This window comes from Sus scrofa, chromosome 16 (genome assembly GCF_000003025.6).
Source record: "Sus scrofa isolate TJ Tabasco breed Duroc chromosome 16, Sscrofa11.1, whole genome shotgun sequence".
In the NCBI taxonomy this organism is placed as follows: domain Eukaryota; kingdom Metazoa; phylum Chordata; class Mammalia; order Artiodactyla; family Suidae; genus Sus; species Sus scrofa.
The window spans coordinates 21432325-21452646 of record NC_010458.4 but is presented as its reverse complement, the minus strand read 5'-3'; the positions used below and the strand labels follow the sequence as shown (position 1 = coordinate 21452646).

The 20322-nt window shown below is 35.9% G+C and overlaps 1 protein-coding gene across 11 annotated transcripts in view; it reads left to right on the top strand.

Annotated features, from left to right (window-relative positions):
• LMBRD2 (LMBR1 domain containing 2) overlaps positions 1-20322 on the top strand; it is a 60609-nt gene that overhangs the window by 10330 nt on the left and 29957 nt on the right. For 9 of the 11 annotated variants that reach the window (XR_002339768.1, XM_021076992.1, XM_013990625.2 and 6 more), the window contains exons 2-12: positions 752-988; positions 1234-1331; positions 2647-2742; positions 5574-5741; positions 7954-8164; positions 10786-10860; positions 13378-13491; positions 13861-14044; positions 17846-18027; positions 18584-18717; positions 19712-19817. Coding sequence is in view for 10 of the 11 variants with exons in the window: in XM_021076992.1 (XP_020932651.1) it covers positions 815-988; positions 1234-1331; positions 2647-2742; positions 5574-5741; positions 7954-8164; positions 10786-10860; positions 13378-13491; positions 13861-14044; positions 17846-18027; positions 18584-18717; positions 19712-19817 (1542 nt within the window). In the remaining variant the exon portion in view is untranslated. Of the gene's footprint in view, positions 1-750; positions 989-1233; positions 1332-2646; positions 2743-5573; positions 5742-7953; positions 8165-10785; positions 10861-13377; positions 13492-13860; positions 14045-17845; positions 18028-18583; positions 18718-19711; positions 19818-20322 lie in introns of those variants that run through there. The other 2 variants (XM_021076988.1, XM_021076991.1) reach the window with 1 other exon arrangement.

Genomic DNA, 20322 nt, shown 5'->3' with positions numbered 1-20322 from the left:
TTTTCTGATGTCTATATCATCAGCATTTATAATTAAAAATATTCTCAACTATATGACTTTGATAACCAATGATAAATTTTTCTGCCTATAAAATAGGTATAGTTACAAAGAAGATTTATATAGATAGATGGAAAGAGGTAAATGTATTTCATGAAGACATAAATGAACAAGAATTTCGGATAGTGAAAGTTGTATAATATTGGCATAAAAAAAGAAAAATGCTGTTTCAGACAAAGAAAATGTTACTTTCAAATGGTCTTTTTCTGTCTCTCCCTTTCTTTTAGAAAATCTTAAGTAATGACATGTAGATGACTTATAAAACTTTATTTTACAGAATATCTGATTTCCTAGGATCCAATCAAGAGTGTATTTATATGAAATATTCTGTTACGACTTAACAATAAATTAAATAGGGAACAAGCTCCAAGCAATACTGTATTGAAACTGTTCATAGCTGGTATTCTTACTTTATAATATTTTTGGAACTAGTGTGATCTTTGTTAAAAATAGCTTTTTTTTTTTCCCTGAAAAATATGAAATTTATGTGAAATTTTCAACATATGCCTTAAAAAATGATATATAAGGACTTGAGAGTAGGAATGATCTCTTTTTCATCTTCCTTGTCCAGTGTAAAGCCTGACATTTTTCTAAAGAATTTATTAGGACATTAATAAAATAAATAATTAGGAAATTTCCAAGGGGTCATTTCTTCTGTTAACACTACCTTTTTTTGTTTTTTCCCCTCCCTCAGTTTACAGATATGATCCAGACCTGTATGTGAAGTACTTTGGTTAGTCAGAGTGAACATTGAATAATGAGTGGTGCAGCTTTGGGACTCGAGATTGTTTTTGTCTTTTTTCTGGCATTATTCCTGCTACATCGATATGGAGACTTTAAGAAACAGCATAGACTTGTAATTGTGGGAACACTGCTAGCTTGGTACCTCTGCTTTCTCATTGTCTTCATACTGCCTCTGGATGTTAGTACGGTAAGAGCTGAAACTGATTTTCACAATTTAAAAGGCAGTTGTAATTATATAGCATGTTAGAGATAGGAGACAGCTAAATTATGTAAAGGTTAATGTATATTTTGAACTGAAGCATTATTATATGAATTTGATCATAAAAAGTATAGCCAGGAGGGTGTTTTGGGTAGATTGATGCACTCCAGTATCCTTTGAATACTTGATAACCTCTTGGTTTTCATTTTTAAACCGTGCCTTCATTGCTTTAGACAATATACAACAGGTGTAAACATGCTGCTGCAAACTCAAGCCCTCCTGAAAGTAGCAATGTTACAGGATTGTATGCTGCTGCCACCCCGGTTCCAAGGTACTTTCTTCCTCTTCTTCTTTGTGTGTGTGGGTTTTTTTTTTTTTTTTTCTTTTTTTAATATTGTAGGGGCAGTTTGTTTAAAAATTGTTTTTAACATCTGGATTTTACATGTATAAAAGTTTATCTTCATTCTCTACTTACCTCCCTTCTTCAACCTTTGCTAATAGACTTTTAATTAGCTTGTATTCCATTTAATTTTAAATCTTAAATAAAATGTAAATATGTATTGGTACACAAAGCCTTTCAGGAGGTGCTAATGAGAAATTTGGAGAAGACTTGATTTTTTTTTTGTCCCTTACTAAGAATGCAATTTCCAAAAACTATTTTTCCTCTCAGTCTCTCTCTGATCAAAACAATGAGGCATGCATTTTCTCATTTGCCTAATTTACAAGGTTGTAAAAATGAACAAGGTGATTCTTCTGTATATTGGATATTATTTTGATATTGCACATCCTTTGAAGTCATTATGGTTTTAGACCAAGAGTAAATAAAGTTCAAATTATCAGAAGGTTATGTTAAATTTATATCAAGCTTCCAAGTAAAAATAAATATTGGCTATAGCATTTACCAGTGCTTAAGTAGTATCTGCCTGCTTCTTTATGCAACTTTCATTTACTTTTTAAAATCAAAGCTGAATAAGGGTAAATTTAGAATGTAGTTGTTTTTCCCTTTTGAAGCACCATTGTGGATTGTTGGAAGCCCTTGGATTAAAGGATACACTTACAGTCTAGGAAGGCTGACTCTTACTGACAGAATTATGGTCAGATACACATATTGTCAGAAAATTAATGCAGAATTATGTATAGATGCTGGCATCTGTCTTCACAGGAGATATGCTGTAGTGACTGATTAGTTAGGGTTCCAGTTTCTGGGAATTAATCACCTAATGTCTTTCTCCTCCCCCTGGCATAAACAACCCCACACATGTGATGAGTGTGTATTTTAAAGGTAATGATCAACCTGAAAGGTAATCAAATTAGAGATTTGATTTCATGATGCATTTACTTTTAAAGTCTGTCACGTTACTAGTCTATCAGAACATTGTCTTCTTTTTAGTCAATGACTAAAAAAACCACTGAAAGTTGAAAAATGAAATGCATTCTTCTTTAGAACAGATTGTTTTGTCCCTTCCTTGGTATATGTTTTTTTAGTTTGATAGTCAACTTTGAATTTTTATTTCCTATGGAATTTTACAAGTTTGAGTCAGTAATTTAAAATCTGAATATAAGTGAACTTTATCACACACGAACTGTGTGATTCATTTAAGTAATCAACATTTATGATTAATTGGCTTTAAATTATTATTAAATAGCCAGCGTCCGTGTTTCAAGCCATGGAGTTACATTCCTGATGGAATCATGCCAATTTTCTGGAGGGTAGTATATTGGACATCACAGTTTTTAACATGGTAAGTGGTAGTGAAGGATCAAGTTTCTGAAATTTTGGCTAAATTTTAAAAAGTGATTTTTTTTTTCAGTGAACATGTTTTAGAGTTTATTCAGATGTCACCTGTTTTTTCCCTTAAATCCGTATCCTCAGCCTTTCTACTTGTTTACATCTCTCACATCTTAAATGAAAAGAACAAAGCAAACAAGAAATAGAAAATAGGAATAAAAAATTCTCCTTGTCCCCATTTCCTTTCAGTTGTTGCTCTCTCTCTTGACCTTCAATTCAGTCTTCTTCAAGGCCCATTATTATATGAAACTGCTCTTGTTCAGGTCATCATTATCCCCTAGTTTTCTCTCTGTGTTTTTAGTCCAACCTTCTGAATTTCCTTAATGAGCTTCATTTCTGTGGTGTATTTCTAAACGTTGGTGTTCCCTAGCACCCTATCTTTGGTCATCCTGTTATCTGACTCTCCTTCGAATAACTTTAATCATAGCCATGGTTTCATTGACCTTGATATATTCCAAATCATTCTTTCTACCTGATATAGCTTTGTCTTTTTGCTGAGCTCCAGACTCCTGCTTTATCTACTGTCTACTGAGCATTTTACATATTTGCAGTTAACTAAGCTCTAAAACTGGAGATGGTGAACATCACAGAAGAAAAGTCACACAGCAGAGTATGGTGCCCCTATATTATGCTCATTGAACTTGACTGGCCCTCAACATTGCCAGACTTTTATTCTTTGTTTCTTTAGTCCGCTTGCTCTTCATTCTCTACAGTAAATCTTTCTGATTATTGCAAACCTTGTCTGCTCCGTTTGCGACTCTCTCATATTCTAGTAATCATCAGCTTCTCTCCTTGAAGATGTCTTTATTTTCTGCCTCCTAATGAAAAAAGAAGTCATCAGCTGACAGCTCTTTGCACACATTTTCACGAACAAACCTACCTACTTACCTATCCTTTCTTTCCCTCCAAGGGTGGAAGAGTCACTCTTAAAGCTAATCCCTCTTCCCTAAATATGGACCCATACCCTTCAGCTCTTGCTGCCTATACTTAGAGCTTCCAGTTTCAACCAAGCATGCACAGATTTCTCATCCTTTGAAAAAAAGAAACCAAAGTCTAACCCTTTTCAGCTTTCTGTCTTTCCCCTTAATGATTTATTCCTCATCACAGCTGAATTTTTAGAGAGAATTTTTTTTAGGTATAAATTAGTACAAAAAATTGCGCAGCTTGTGGGTTTTTTTTTTTTTTTTTTTTTTTTTTTTTTCTGGCTGCACCTGCAGCATATGGAAGTTCCCAGGCCAGGGGTCAAATCAGAGCTGCAGCTGCCATCCTACACCACAGCCATGGCAACACTGGATCTGAGCCACATCTGTGACCTATGCCACAGCTTGTGGCAACACTGGATCCTTCACTGCTGAGCAAGACCAGGGATCGAACCCACAACCTCACGAACACTGTTGGGTTCTTAACCTGCTGAGCCGCAATGGGATCTCCCAGATTGTGTTTAGTTTGACTTTTTCCTAAGTGAATACACCCATATAATCAGCACTCAGATATGATATATAACATTAACAACATCCCCAAAGCTTCCCTCATACCCCTTTCCTAGTCATTATATTCCCCAAAGGTAGCCGTGATTCTGACTTCATCACCATAGATTAGTTTTGCCTGCTTTTCAACTTGATAAATACAGAGTTATAAAGTATGTGCTTTTTTTTTTTGTTTTGCGCCTTTCTTCCTTTTTTACTCACATATTTAGAAGATTCCTCTATGTTGTATGTCCCAGTATTCTTTTCTTTTTCATCTCTGTAAAGTACTCCATTTTGTGAATATACCATAGTTTATCCTGCCTATCCAAACTTCTTAAATGAATTGTCTACATTTAGTGTCTCCATTTGCTCGCTGCTTACACTTTCCTTACCCATTGAACCCTTGTTTTCTACTTTCCCTTCTCCACTTATGCATACAGACTCTTAATGTACTTTACCTCTTAGCAGCACTTGATTCCATTGTTTTCTCTCTCTACTTTCAAATACTTTCTTCTGGTTTCTATTCCATATACTCTTAGTTTTCTTCCATATCCTTCTGTTTCAGTCTCCTTTGCTGGCCTCTCCTCTTGTTTGTCTGCCTTTCCTTTAAAGTTGATACTCCTTAGGGGTTAGTCTCCGTTCTTTTCCTTCTTATTCATTCTCTATACTCACCCTTCTAGATCTCATAAACTGATGTTATTTCAGTACCATTGAAGGGTAATGACTCTGAATCTATCTGTATTTCTGATCCTTTCTCCTGAACTCTGGAACTGGCCGGCCAATCACTCCCTATGCAGCTCCTTTGGAATATGTCCTGCTACTTCAAAATCTGTATACTGACAGCCACCCTTCTCTCCTGCTTCTCACCACACCACCAGCCCTTACCTCTCTGAATAGTTCCAGTTTTGTTCCCTTTAAGTCCATTCTCTGTGCTGAATGGTCTTTAGAAAACTAAAATTTGAACATATCTCCTTTCTGTTAAAGAAAATGATTCCTCATTATTATTTGGGTGGAATCTAAATTATTCATGAAAGCTTTAAAGGTTTGACTTTAGATTTATTCAAGTCACTTATGCTGTCATACTCTCTCCTGGTCACTGTGGCCTCCTTTTGCTCCCAGAAGTATGCTTTGCTCTTCCCCAAAATTAGTATTAGAAAAATATTCAGCCATCTGTTATAGTTTGTTCAGTATTATTATTCAAAATCATTTATTCATGAAAAGAGCCATATATTAAAATTGAGATTCACATATTTCTGGTATTTTGAGATTGTACAGACATAGCATGTGTTTTTTAATCACTTTTTTCCTAATCATCTAGGATTCTGTTACCTTTTATGCAGTCATATGCAAGATCAGGAGGGTTTTCTATCACTGGAAAGATCAAAACTGCACTGATTGAGAATGCAATCTATTATGGCACCTACTTGCTGATTTTTGGAGCATTTTTAATTTATGTAGCTGTAAACCCACACTTGCACTTAGAATGGTAAGAAAATCATGTTCTTAACATTGTTTCTGTGTCCAGTTGCATTTTTAAAAAATAAAAGTCTCATATGTAGGCAAATAGACTTTTCATTGAGAATCCTATTGTTACGATTTTTAGATAGATTTTCAAATTTTGTATACGACTAAAAAACCTAGTTTTTTTTCTCATTGGAACTTGTGAATATTTTTCTTTTGTTCTGTTCTGACTATAATTTGAGGGCATATTTCTCCTTAATGTTAGATTTATCATTACAGTAAAATTGAAATCTGCATTTTTTTTTTTTTTTTTGACCACGTCTGTAGCATGGGGAAATTCCCAGGCCAGGGCTTCACTTCGCACCACAGCAGTGACCCAAGCTGTTGCAGTGACAACACCAGATCCTTAACCAATGGCACCACAAGAGAACTTCTGAAATCTGTATTATACTTGCGATCTGTAATATATGTGTAGAGTCAGATCTGAAAAGTTTAGGAATAGAGTAGTAATGAGAATCCTTACTGTTGGAGTCCATAGATTTGTGGGTATGCTTCAAAACAAGTTAACATTTTTTAAAATTCAATAAATTTTATTATATTTATAGTTGTACAGCCATCATTACAACCTAATTTTAGAATATTTCCGTCAAACCTCCAGCCCATCCCTCCCCCCAACCTGTCTCCTTTAGTAACCATAAGTTTTTCAAAGTCTGTGAGTCAGTTTCTGTTCTGCAAATAAGATCATTGTATCCTTTTTTTAGATCCCACATGTAAGTGATGGCATATGATATTTGTGTCTCACTGTCTGGCTAACTTCACTTAGCAGGATAATTTCTGGGTCCATCCATGTTGCTGCAGATGCTGTTATTTCATTCCTTTTTATGGCTGAGTAATATTCCCTTGTGTATATGTACCACGTCTTTTTTTTTTAGGGCCTCACCTGAGACTTAATGGAGGTTCCCAGGCTAGGGGTCCAATCGGAGCTGTAGCCACTGGCCTATGCCACAGCCATAGCAACACCAGATCCGAGCCACGTCTGTGACCCACACCACAGCTCATGGCAACGGTGGATCCTTAACCTACTGAGCAAGGCCAGGGATTGAACCTGTGTTCTTATGGATACTAGTCAGATTCGTTTCTGCTGAGCCATGACAGGAATTCCTCTACCACCTCTTCTTTATCCACTCCTCTGTTGATGGACATTTAGGTTGCTTCCATGTCTGACTAGAGTCATGGTTTTCTCCAGAGAGATGCCCAGGAGTGGCATTGCTGGATCATGTAGTAATTCTATTTTCAGTTTTTTGAGAAATCTCCATTCTGTTTTCTATAGTGGTTGCACCAGTTTACATTCCCACCAACAGTGTAAGAGGGTTCCCTTTTCTCCATACCCTCTCCAGCATTTATTGTTCGTAGACTTTTTGATGATGTCCATTCTGGCTGGTGTAAAGTGGTACCTCATAGTAATTTTGTTTTGCATTTCTCTACTAATGAGTGATGTTGAACATATTTTCATGTGTTTTTTGGCCATCTGTATGTCTTCTTTGGAGAATTGTCTGTTTAGATCTGCTGCCCATTTTTTGATGGGTTTGTTTGATTTTGGTATTGAGCTGTAGGAGGTGTTTATATATTTTGGAGATTAATCCCTTGTCAGTCACTTCATTTGCAAAGATTTTCCCCCATTCTGTGGGTTGTCTTTTCATTTTGTTTATGGTTTCCTTTGCTGTGCAAAAACTTAAGTTTAATTAGGTCACATTTGTTTATTTTTGTTTTTATTGTCATTACTCTAGGACAGGGATCCGAGGAGATATTATTGTCGTTTTATGTCAGAGTGTTAACAAACAAGTTAACAAGTTAACATTTTTTCAGAGTTAAAATTTTTTATCAGGCTCCTCTTGGTTAACATTGAAAAAGAAAGCACCTAATGAAAAATACATTTTCCTCAAGATCATTTTGTCAAGTTATCCAGGATTCTAATTCTGATAGAAGCTGTGTTTCCTGTGTTAACATCTATTTCTGTAGTCACACTCTTTCACTTTTCATTAAAACACACATTATCTGCTGTTACTGAAAGAGTAGCTGAGGATTTGAAGGTTGAATTTTTTTCATATAAAAATATGGCTATCCCTTAGGGCAGTTGTTTTCTGAAAAACCACTTAACACTGGTTAGTTTTGTTTTCCTTTTTTTATCAGAAAAATTTATCTACCACAGTTCTCTGCTTATGTTTTCCCTTTCTTAGGAACCAGCTTCAGACAATTGGGATAGCTGCCGCAAATACCTGGGGTCTGTTTCTGCTTGTGTTGTTGTTGGGGTATGGCTTGGTAGAAATTCCTCGGTCATACTGGAATGGAGCAAAAAGAGGTTATCTACTAATGAAAACTTATTTTAAGGCAGCCAAATTGATGACAGAGAAAGCAGATGCAGAAGAGACTTTAGAAGATGTCATGGAGGTAAGCAAGTCTAAAGCTTACAGTCAGTAGTCATCAAGTTGTGTGTATTTCCTTTTGGATACACTGTTGGTTTTGTTGTTGTTATTAGTACACTGATGGGCTTTAGACTAAAAATTTGGTGATGTGCAATTCTTAAGAATGTCTCATCCATTCGAATGATTTCTAGTTGGCTGTTTAGCTTTGTGAGGTATCAGCTCCATCTTCTAACTGACAAAAATCCAAGGAGAATATATCCAGCAGTGCAGGATTATACTTGTTGTCTTGAGAGTAACTTTTTTTTTTCTTTTTTAGGGCCACTCTCTGGCATATGGAAGTTCCTGGGCTAGGGGTCAAATAGGAGGTACAGTTGCTGGCCTACACTATAGCCACAGCAACACGGGATCCAAGCCATGTCTGTACCCTACACCATAGCTCACAGCAATGCCGGATCCTCAACCCACTGATCAAGGCCAGGGATCAAACCCATGTCCTCTTGGATACTGGTCGGGTTCATTTCTGCTGAGCCACAATGGGAACTCGTTTTAATAGTTAAAAGACTCAAAAGTTTCCCAGGTTAGATAAAAGTTATATGGTTACTGGGACATAGTAGAAGTGAAAATACAATCACAGGATACCTCTTCGTGAAAATTTGATCCAAAGTAATCCCACCAAGCATGGAAACCTCTTTAGAGAACATTTTGCATTGGAAATTGTATCTATTAAGTTTTGTTTCCAATCTGTAATCTTAATAAGGCTTACTTGTACTCACTTGTGAAATACATGACAGAGTTGTTGAGAGTACAAATTTCAACAGTATACACACAAAAAATGCAACAAATTGTAAAATTTTGCTGTTAATTTATTGTATATTATATAATGTATAATCAAGTTTTCATGTATTCTATGTATATTTCATGTATAATATATAATATATAATGGAACATTCAGAGGTGTGCTAACAAGTCAACAAAACTTTAAGACAGCATAGACATGGAAAATTGTTATGTGATGATGCCTCAAGCATCTTTTAACTCAATTCTTGTCATTCCTGTTTTTAGGCCTTGCTCATTGACCTCAGAACGAACTGTTATTGGGATACTTTGCTCTTACTTCTTTAGCCTGATCAAGTGCTACTCAGGCCCTTACTCTCCTTTCCCATTAGTCACACTTGACCTCTTCACTTCTCTGAAACTCCTTGGAGGCCTTAGTACATGCTGCCCCTCTGCCTGGAATATTTTTGCTCCTTCCTTTGGTTGGCTGACTCTTATCCTCAGTTTAGCTTTTTATCTCAGTTTAAATAACCAGTTTGTCAGGAAGTCTTCCATGCTAGATTAAACAGCAGTTTTCACACCATTTCTGTTTGAATAATGTCTGTTTTCATCACTAAGCTCAGCTCCTCGATGGGAGCAGTGTCTGTTGGTACAGGTTATTCATGGAACTTGCATATTTTAAATTGTGATGGATATTGCTAAATTATTTTCCAAATAGGTTATGTCACATTTTACTATGTATAGCTGTGCTTTTCCCCCCATAATCTTACCTCATTACATAATAGCAATTTTTTATAATTTTATAAGAAAACTCATTTTAAAAATTTGTAATTTTTTTAGTACAATTGACTGTCTCTTCAGACATTTATTAGTCTCTTGCTTCTTTTGTATCTTTCTATTTTTCTTTGGTTTGTAGGAGCTCTCCATGTATTAAGAATAGTGATTTGATTTTGCCATCTATTTATATGTTTTTCGTAACTTTGGCTGTACGCCAGATGGTTTCTCTTCTTCGAGTTTTACATCACTTAAGGCCATTCTCTGCCCTGCAATCAGACTGTTCTTTTTAATATCCTGGTTGGTTTGCTCTTGCCGCTCAACCTAAACATGCTATTTCTTCTGCCTAGAACACGGATTACAACTTTTTAAAAATTTCAATAGGATTATAGAATATTGTGATTCTTTGGTAACTAATGGTTCTAAACATTCCCCTCCCTAGCCCCTCTATGCCTTTCATACTCATTAAATTGTTTATTTAATCACCTCATCACCACACCATAGTGGAAGACTTATCACAGCATGTCTTCCCACCCTACTCTCCAGTATGGGTAGAGGTGACTTTATACCGAGCATGGTGCTGATGTATAGTGTACTCTTAATTTTAAAAATGTGGAATGAATCATTGGTTTTGACTACTGTCGGGTAACCTCCCATTGGAAAGGGGCAGGTGCTTTGTGACATTTTTAGCTTGTTCTGCTTTCTCTGGTTTCTTTGTATTTTAGGTAATGAGATAATTGAGCTTGGTGAGCAAGGTAGAAGAACACATTCCAGTTCTTTTAGGATTGCAAAGTTTGCCTTATCTTTCGTGACTTTTTACAATGCTTATTCATCTTTGTGGACCAAGTAATCAAAAGATAAGGCAGTAAATCTAGAAAATTATAAAAAGTGGAACCATGTAGATATAGCTAATCTATAACTTTGTGTTTTTCTTTGTGTTCTTAAGAACTTTTATTCAGTGAACGGAACTTTATGTTTATGCTATGTAAGTAATTTGGGTTGAAACTGTTGGACTATATATAGTACTAGAGCATCCTCATTTGAAACATCTAATCTGTAGAAATAGAAATAATTTTATTTATCTTGCTGTTTTTATAGGAGGTTCGTAAAGTAAATGAGAGCATCAAGTATAACCACCCACTGAGAAAATGTGTTGACACAATACTTAAAAAGGTAATTAAATATTCTCATCTCTTTCCTTTTGAAGTAGAAATTTATATAATATTATAAAAGCGTCAAAAAAGTATGAGAACAGCCTATGGTTGAGTCTTCAACTCCCTTCCATTTTCATGAAAATATTAACCATAAATGAATAGTAATTTGTACATAGAATTTGTTCTTTTGCCATTATAGTTTAACACTATTTATTGGCAGTATTTTCCTTTGAAATTTGGCTATAGAGGTTATGTTAAATAATGTATTATGATTGTCATGACACGATGATAGAGATGGACCTTTATAGTTTGTAAGTGTCATTAAATGTGCTCATTAAAGGCATATCTCCTGTAAGAAAACAAACTAGGTGCTCAATAATCACTTTTGATTAGCTTTGTACATGTTATTTTATACTATAGTACATATTTCATAAAATGAATGACATTATAAGATGTTTAATGCAGATATTTAATAAGAAACCATACAATTAAGGTTTTGATGCATTAATATTGAATTAAGGTTATTCATATGCTTCCAAAAATGATTATTCCAGAAATGAGTTCCCCAGTTGTCTTCTGTATGACTACAGAACCACTGAACTGCTATTTTTCCTGTATTTAATTTAATTTCTTTTTCTTTTTATTATTTTATTATTATTTTTTTTGACTTTGATCCTTTTAGGGTCGTACCTGTGGCACATGGAGGTTCCCAGGTTAGGGGTCTAATCGGAGCTACAGCTGCCAGCCTATGCCACAGCCATAGCAACGCCAGATCCCTAACCCACTGAGCAAGGCCAGGGATCGAACCCGCAACCTCATGGTTCCTAGTCAGATTCGTTTCCACTGTGCTACAACGGGAACTCCCTGATTTAATTTCTTTTTAAATACTTGTACATAAGTATTTTTTATCTGAGATAACGTTGATTTATAGCATTATATAAGTTTTGTGTGTACAACATTATATTTCTGCCTCTCTATACCCCACACCATCCTCACTACGAAAAATTTATTTTCCATCAGTCACCATGCAGTTGATCCCCTTCACCCATTTAACTCTACTCCTTACTACTACTCTATTCTCTCTGTCTACATGTTTGTTTTTGTTTGGTTTGCTTTCTTCATTTATCTTGTTTTCATTTGTTTATTAGTTTTTTATATTTATATATATTGCATATATGAGTTAAAATCATATGGCATTTGTCTTTATCCTGCTTTTTTCACTGAACATAATACCCTCAAAGTCCATTCATGTTGTCTCAAACGGCAAGATTTTATCTTTTTTTTTTAATAGCTGAGTAGTATTCCATTGTGTGTGTGTGTGTGTGTGTGTGTGTGTGTGTATGTGTGTATGGATAGATGGGTATGTATCTAGAGAGAGAGAGATAGGTATAATGTCTTTTTTATCCATTCATCTGTTGATGGGCAATTAGGTTTTTTCCCTGTCTTGGCTATTGTAAATATTGCTGCAGTGAACATGGGGTAGGGGGTGCAGATGTCTTTTAGGATTCATGTTTTCATACTCTTTGGATAAATACCCAGAGTTGGGATAGCTGGATCATATGGTAGTTCTGTTCTTAATTTTTTGAAGACTCTCCATACTGTCTGTCATAGTGGCTGCACCAGTTTACATTCCCACCAGCAGTGTGTGATGGTTCCCTTTTCTTTGCATCTTTGCCAACACTTGTTGTTTCTTGTCATTTGGATGATAGCACTTCTGATGATGTGAGGTGATAGCTCATTGTGGTTTTGATTTGCACTTCTCTAATAATTAGTACTTGTTGGCCATCTGTATGTCTTCTTAGGAAAATAACTGTTTGGTTCCTGTACCCATTTTTCAATCAGGTTGTTTGTTGTTGAGTTATATGAGTTCTTTATATATTTTGGATATTAACCTTTTATTAGATATTTCCTTTACAAATATACTTTCATTTGGTAGGTTGTCTCTTCATTTTATTGATGGTTTCCTTTGCTGTGCAGAAACTTTTTAGATTGATCTATATAATCACATTTGTGTGTTTTTGCTTTTGTTCTCTTTGCTTGAGGAGACATATTTAGAATGATATTGCTAAGACCAGTGTCAAAGAGTGAACTGCCTGTGTTTTCCTCCAGAAGTTTTATGGTTTCAGGTCTTACATTCAAGTCTTTAATCCATTTTGAGTTGATTTGTGTGTATAGTGTGCAATAGTGGTATAATTTCATTTATTTGCCTGTGGCTGTCCAGTTCTTTTCGTCATTTTAAGTCTGTTATATTGATTACTGGCTAGTGTTCCTTTTGGCTAAGATGATAGTCTTGGCAACAATTCTCTCTAATCATTTCTCTTACATTTTCTACCTTTTGAGACCTATTCAGGGAGGTTAACTAACTCACCCAGGTTCCTATAGGTATTAAATGACTAATACTGGAGCAGATGACTCCAGATCTGGAAGATGTTTGTGAGAAAATTAGAAATGTCCAAGAATGAAAGACTTTTAATAAAAATAAATTTGCTTATATTTTTGCAAATAAAATTTCTAAAAGCCTAATTTTCCCTTTTAGTGCCCTGTAGAGTATCAGGAAAAAATGGGTAGGAACATGGATGATTATGAAGATTTTGATGAAAAGCGTAATACCTATCCAAGTGAAAAAAGTCTGGTAAAACTACATAAACAGGTAACTTTATTAATTGTAGCCTTTTAACCTTTGGGATGGTTTTAGTAAGATCTATAATTACTCCTCACAAAAAAAGAATTTTAAGTAAATGTGTATCAGGAACTTTCTTTGACCCTGTCCTCATATTCTTCTTTGAAGTGTTTTAACTTTGTGTTTTTCCACAGGGGTACTGTGGACGTCTTGGGAAGGAGAACTATTCACTGAGCATAACTGTTACATATATTATAGAATATTAACATCCTTGGCCATACCCAGTAAATGCTCTAGCACTTCCTCATTTCTGTGACCCATACTTGCTCCTTTGTGGGGAGTTGAATCACCATTGCATCAGAATGCTGACAAGTATACCTCCTCTTCTCTTTTTTTTAGGTGATTTATTCAGTTCAGAGACATCGTCGAACTCAAGTACAATGGCAAATTCTTTTGGAACAAGCGTTTTATCTAGAAGATGTTGCAAAAAATGAAACTAGTGCTACTTGTCAGTTTGTTCATACCTTTCAATCACCAGAGCCAGAAAATAGATTTATTCAATATCTTTATAATCCTACAGTTGGTATGTAATTTGATATACATTTCAAAGTTTAATACTGATCATTTTTCTGAAGGAAAGTATATATTTTCAACAATGGAAAGTCAAATTATATTTGTGTTATTTGTTTATATCATGTGATAATGTTATGTATCTGATGAACTTCTTCCCCCATTAAAAAAAACTATTTTACTTATCATATAACATATAACCTATCAGCTTCCATTGTTACGTCACAGATAACCAAAATTCTATGAAAATTATATGTGATATATCAAGCATATTTTGTAAATGTAATATGTACTTAAAACAATTAGAATTTTAAGCAATTTTATATCAGTCTTGGATCTCTTCTTTAGTCTTGACATGCTCCTAAAATGTTCTCCTAAGACTTTCTCTTTGATTATTTACATTTATTAGTCTGTTTATAAAACCTACATTCAAAAGTCATAATTATTTTATTCTCCTTTATGATTATATAAATGTTATCAAATTTAGTGTGAGGAACTTAATGAAAATACCAAAGTGTCACAGTGTCAGTGTTGGAAGTGAGATAGGAGGACAACCAGGACAATGAACTGTTAACTGTTCACTTGATTCTCTTGTTCATGTTTGGTCTTGAGTATGAGGACATACTGGCCATAACAGATATCTCAGAAAACTTCTTCAGTGAAGATCTTTTTTAATTAAATAAAGGAATGATGTGATACTTGTTTTCATTTACTCAGCAAGTATTTGAGCATATATATGCTGTGTATTGGGTGCTTGATATATATCACTGAACAAAAAAGGCAAAATCCTGCCCTTGTGGAGAGAGAAAAACAGGCAATATACACATAAAGGTAAACACAGTGCTGAATAGGTGGTTGGTTATAGATATTGGGGAAGAATTCTGCTCTGCAAATACAGAGTATCATCAGTGTATAAGTGGACCAGGATCAGGATAAAGTCAGTGAAGAAGTGATAGGACAGAGAAGAGAGAAAATCTGAGGACCAAGCCTGAGGCACTCCAGAATTTAGATGGGAGGGTCCCCCTGGCCGGCCATCCTGTGGCATATGGAATTCCCGGGCCACGGATCAGATCTGAGCAGCAGTTGCAGCCTACTCCGCAGCTGCAGCAGCACTAGATCCTTAACCCATTGGGTTGGGCCAGGGATTGACTCTCTGTCCCAGCACTCCAGAGATGCCACTGATCCCATTGTGCCACAGCGGGAACTCCTAGACATGACGGTGATGTGGAGGAACCAAGAGAAAGACTAAAGAAGGAGTGGCCAGTGAGATCTGAGGACAACCAGGACAGTGAAGTGTTTTCAGGAAAAGGCCTATAAAGTACCTTCTCAAATGTTACAGAGACGTAAATTATCCTGGATATTAAGATTTGACCATTGGATTTCAGAGAAGTGAGGTGGGAAGAAGGGGAAAAAAGCCTGATTGAAGTTTGAAAGAAATTAAGAAGGAGAGCAGTTACAGACAGAAGAGACGACACTCAAAATGGTTTCCTTATGAAAGGGAATAGAGGAAAAAGGGAGTAGCTGAAGGAGGATGGTGGGGTTGAGAGAAAGTATTGCACGTAATTTGCAAATGATACCTTTGAGGAAATTGGGTGAGACTGAAGAAAGTGGCTGGGAAAATGTTCGTATATAAGAGAAACGAAATGGGAAATAGTGAATAGTGAGGAGAATGGCCTTAGCTTCGGAGGTAAGGCACAGATGTACCTGAACAGGTGAAATGATGTAGTCGTGGGCCCTCAGGGAAGTTCCCTTCTTTCAGCTTCTAGTTTCTCAGTGAAATGCTGAGACTGAGTATAGGACAAGAGATTTTGAAGATTTGAGGAAAGAAGGTGCAAAATAGTTGCTTAGGAGAGTAGGCATGGGAGAAGAATGGTGAATTACAGTAGGCTAGCCTTGCAGTGCTCTGGGTCTACTTGAAGCTAAGTGATTAAGAATTTAAAGTGACGGGGTTTTCATTGCAGCTCAGTGGTAATGAACCCAACTAATATCCAAGAGAATGTGGGTTTGATCCCTAGCCTTGCTCAGTGGGTTAAGGATCTGGCATTGCCGCAAGCTGTGGTGTAGGTCACAGATGCAGCTTGGATCCTGAGTTGCTGTGGCTGTGGGGTGGGCCAGCAGCTGTGACTCCGATTCAACTTCTAGCCTGGGAACTTCCATATGCTGCAGATGTGGCCCTAAAAAAAAAAAAAAAAAAAAAAAAAAAAAAAGAATTTAAAGTGAGACAAATCAGTAAAGTTTTGTGTCTTAGTCCTACAGTGTGGAACTCCATAGATGCAGGCTCAGGGTAGCCAAGGAGTTAGATCCAACCAGAGTGTGGTTTAGCTTAGCAAGTACAAGGAAATGAGAGAGGGCAAAGGAATTAGGATATTGGAGAGTGATTATCCTCGAAGACTGTGGAATCTGAGCTGGGTGAAGAAAGCAATAAGGACATCAGGGTGTTTAGTGGCAAGAAAAAGGTGGTAGAAAAAATGGATTGTTTGTGCAGGGTAAGTTAGTGGAGTTGGAATATTCGATAAAGGTATTGCTTGGAGATAGGAATGCTGTAATGAGATGATAGGATGAGTAGTTGAGGTAGGTTTGAGGACAGACTCATTGAAGGAGGGGAGATCAAAGAAGTGAAAGATCAGGGTGTTAGAAGGAGGATCGCCTATGTGGGTATTGAAATCACCAGGAATTATCTTGTGAGTAAGGGTTGAAAAGACGCAGAGTGAGCTAGGAGCTCAGCTCTTCAACAAATGAAGTGAAATATATAGCCTTTTCAATTTGGTGAGCTTTCTTTTTTAAAACTTTTTTTTTTTTTTTTCTGCCTAAAGTGAGACTTAACAAAAAGTTGTCTAAAGTGTTCTCCTTGTGGCTCAGCAGTAACGTACCTGACTAGTATCCATGAGAATGAAGGTTCAATCCCTGGCCTCACTCAGTGGGTCGGGAATCTGGCATTGCCATGAACTGTGGTGTAGTTGCAGACGCTGCTCGGATCCCGCGTTGCTGTGGCTGTGCCGTATGCTGGCAGTTGCAGCTCCAATTCAACCCCTAACCTGGAAACTTCCATATGCCACAGGTGTGGCCCCAAAAATTAAAAAAAAAAGTTTCCTGAATTGTACAAAGAATTCCCATATGCCTTGTACTCGGATTCTTTAAGTGTTAACATCTTACTTTAAGTCATTTGCTTTATCTTTCTATATGTATTTTTTTCCTTAATCTTTTTAAAGTTGAATCCAGATATGGTACTTCATTACCTCACAATGTTTCAGTGTGTATTATCTAAAAATAAAGATATTTTCATACACAACCAAGTACAATGATCAAAATAAAGAAATTAGCATTGATACAGTATGATTATCTAAAGATTTTGTTAAGATTTTGTTAATTGTCTCAAAAATATTCTTTGCAGAAAAATCCCAGATCATGCATTGCATTTAGTTGTCACATCTCCTTAGTCTTTTTAAATCTGTGACAATTTCCAAATCTCCATTTGTTTTATAACATTGATGTTTTTGGAGAGTACAGGCCAGTTTTTTATTGAATGTCCCTGAATTTGAGTTTGATGTTTCCTCATGATCAGGTGTGGGTTCTGTATTTTTGGCAGGAATGCCTCAGCAGTGATGTTACGTTCTTGTCAGAGCATCATATCGGAAGGCCCCGATAACAGTTTGTCCCATTACTGGTGATCACTTTTAGGATGCTGTCTGTCTGGTTCCTCCACTGTTCCTCTCTTTGCAATTACATATCTTGTATGGAGGTATTTTGAGACACTGTAAATGCACTGTTTACTCCTTTACGGTTTTCCTAATCATTTTTTTCTTTCATCTTTCAGAGTGGTACTGGGAATGTCTTTTGCGACCGTGGTTTTATAGGATACTTGCTGTGGTATTGTCCATCTTCTCCGTGATTGTCGTGTGGTCAGAGTGCACATTCTTTAGCACGACACCTGTCTTATCCCTCTTTGCAGTCTTCATACAGCTGGCTGAAAAAACATACAACTATATTTATATAGAGGTCAGTTTATTTTGTATCTGTCATAAATATATGTCAGTTTATAGTGTAATCTTTAACTATTGTATCTTTTCTTCATATATTTATTCAGTAATAATGAAAGCAGTGAAGTTTCCCACTTATTATTCAGATTTCCAGAAATGAGCTTCATCATTTTACCCAGACAATAAAAACCAAGAACTGTTTTTGAGGAGAGATGAAAAAGTGCAAAATAGTGCACAATATTTTTATGAGAATACTTTTATCCTCTTTATGCCAGTGAAGCTACTTAACTCTTCCACATGAAGAGTTGCCAAGGGAGTGGGAGAACAGGCTCACTTCAGGAGGTAGATCTGAAACATGTAAATAAGATGTGGGACTGATTGAGACGTAGCTTTTTTTTTTTTTTTTTTTTTTTGGTAATTTCATTTTCTTAGATGATTAACAAAACTGTTAAACCATGTTTAAATTTTATGTCAATAAATGTTAGCGTGAATTAAAGGATAATGCTTGTGATGGTGTATCAAATGCTAAGTCTGTTAGTCTTAAATGAGTTTTTTGTTTTATTTTGTCGTTTTAGATTGCTTGCTTCCTTTCCATCTTCTTCCTGAGCATCTGTGTTTATTCTACTGTGTTCAGGATTCGTGTATTTAACTATTATTACTTGGCTTCACATCACCAGACTGATGCTTACAGCCTTCTTTTCAGTGGCATGTGAGTAAATTGTATTTAGACTCAATGAAAATGTCTCTATTGCATGTGTTTTTATAGAGCTCTCCTTTATTTTCTTTTTTTAAAAAAATTTATCTATTTACTTGTCTTTTTAGGGCCTCACCTGCAGCATATGGAGGTTCCCAGCCTAGGGGTCGAATCGGAGCTGTTGCTGCCGGCCTACCCCACAACTACAGCAATGCCAGATCCAAGCTGCATCTGTGATCCAGCTCATGGTTGCTGGATCCTTAACCCACTGAGTGAGGCCAGGGATCAAACCTGTGTCCTCATGGATGCTCGTCAGATTCGTTTCCACTGAGCCACAGCGGGAACTCCTATTTTCTTGTTTATAGGTCTTTCACTAACACCTGAGTTACATATCTGTGATCTAATTGACTAGTTTTAAGTATTAATTAGATGCTTATTGATTGCTAGCTAAATCTTGCTCGAAGTTTAAGGTTAAAATAGGTATGCTAGAATAGGAAAGAAAGAAAGACAGTGAGCCTGGACTTACCAATTAGAGCGTCAATAAATAGGTTAGTCATAATAGGAACATTTGAGGAATTAGAGGCTAAGTCAGACCTGGAAAGTGTTCTGAGATTCAGTGGCCTTGAACTGAATTGTAGAGGACTAAGAACACCAAAAGAATAACTTTTTGCCAAAAGATTTATCAATAGTTTAGAGAAATGGCTCCAGCTTGGGCTAGGTTGCACAATCTATTATTTGTTCATATTGTTAAGTCCGTCATGTTAGGTTTTAATAGCTTCAAGAGGAATTGATAACTGAAGCATCTTATCTTTAAAGAGGATGTGATTAATAGAATTTGCATAATGTCTCCCAAGTAAGTAAGTGTAGTTCACATGAAGGATTCAAAGTATATATAGATGAGAATAATAGTTACAATGATCTGAAATGTTCTTAATGTATTTCAACATAATATAAAATATATTCTGCTGCTTTATTTTTTACATATTGCATTTATAAATGCTTATTGCAGGTTATTTTGCCGTTTGACTCCTCCTTTATGTCTTAATTTCTTGGGACTGACCCATATGGATTCATCCATCTCTCACAAGAATACACAGCCAACTGCTTATACGTCTGTAAGTTTGGTCAGAAAGAAAAGACTTCAGATTCATTACTATATGGGCTGCTATTATTGTGAAATTTTTTTTAGTGCTAGAGAAGAGTTCTGTAGAATTTTTAGAATCTTTTTAAAAATCATTAAAACTTACTTTTTAAAGACATGTATAATTACTAATGACTAGATAGAAATGATTTTGCATTCTTTTATTATAAAAAAATTACTTTTTGATTCACACAGATTGTCCAGCTGAGCATTATAAATAGACCTGACTTATAATAGTGTTCACTTTTATGTTTATGGTCTTAGTGCATTTGATGATTTTCAGTAATATTTATAAAATATTAATTTTCTTTAGGAGACAATCTTAGTAAATAAGCAAATTAAGATATAACAGACAGGAGTTCCCGTCATGGCTCAGTGGAAAAGAATCCAGCTAGTAACCATGAGGTTGCAGGTTCAATCCCTGGCTTTGCTCAGTGCGTTAAAGATCTGGTGTTGCTATGAGCTGTGGTGTAGGTTGC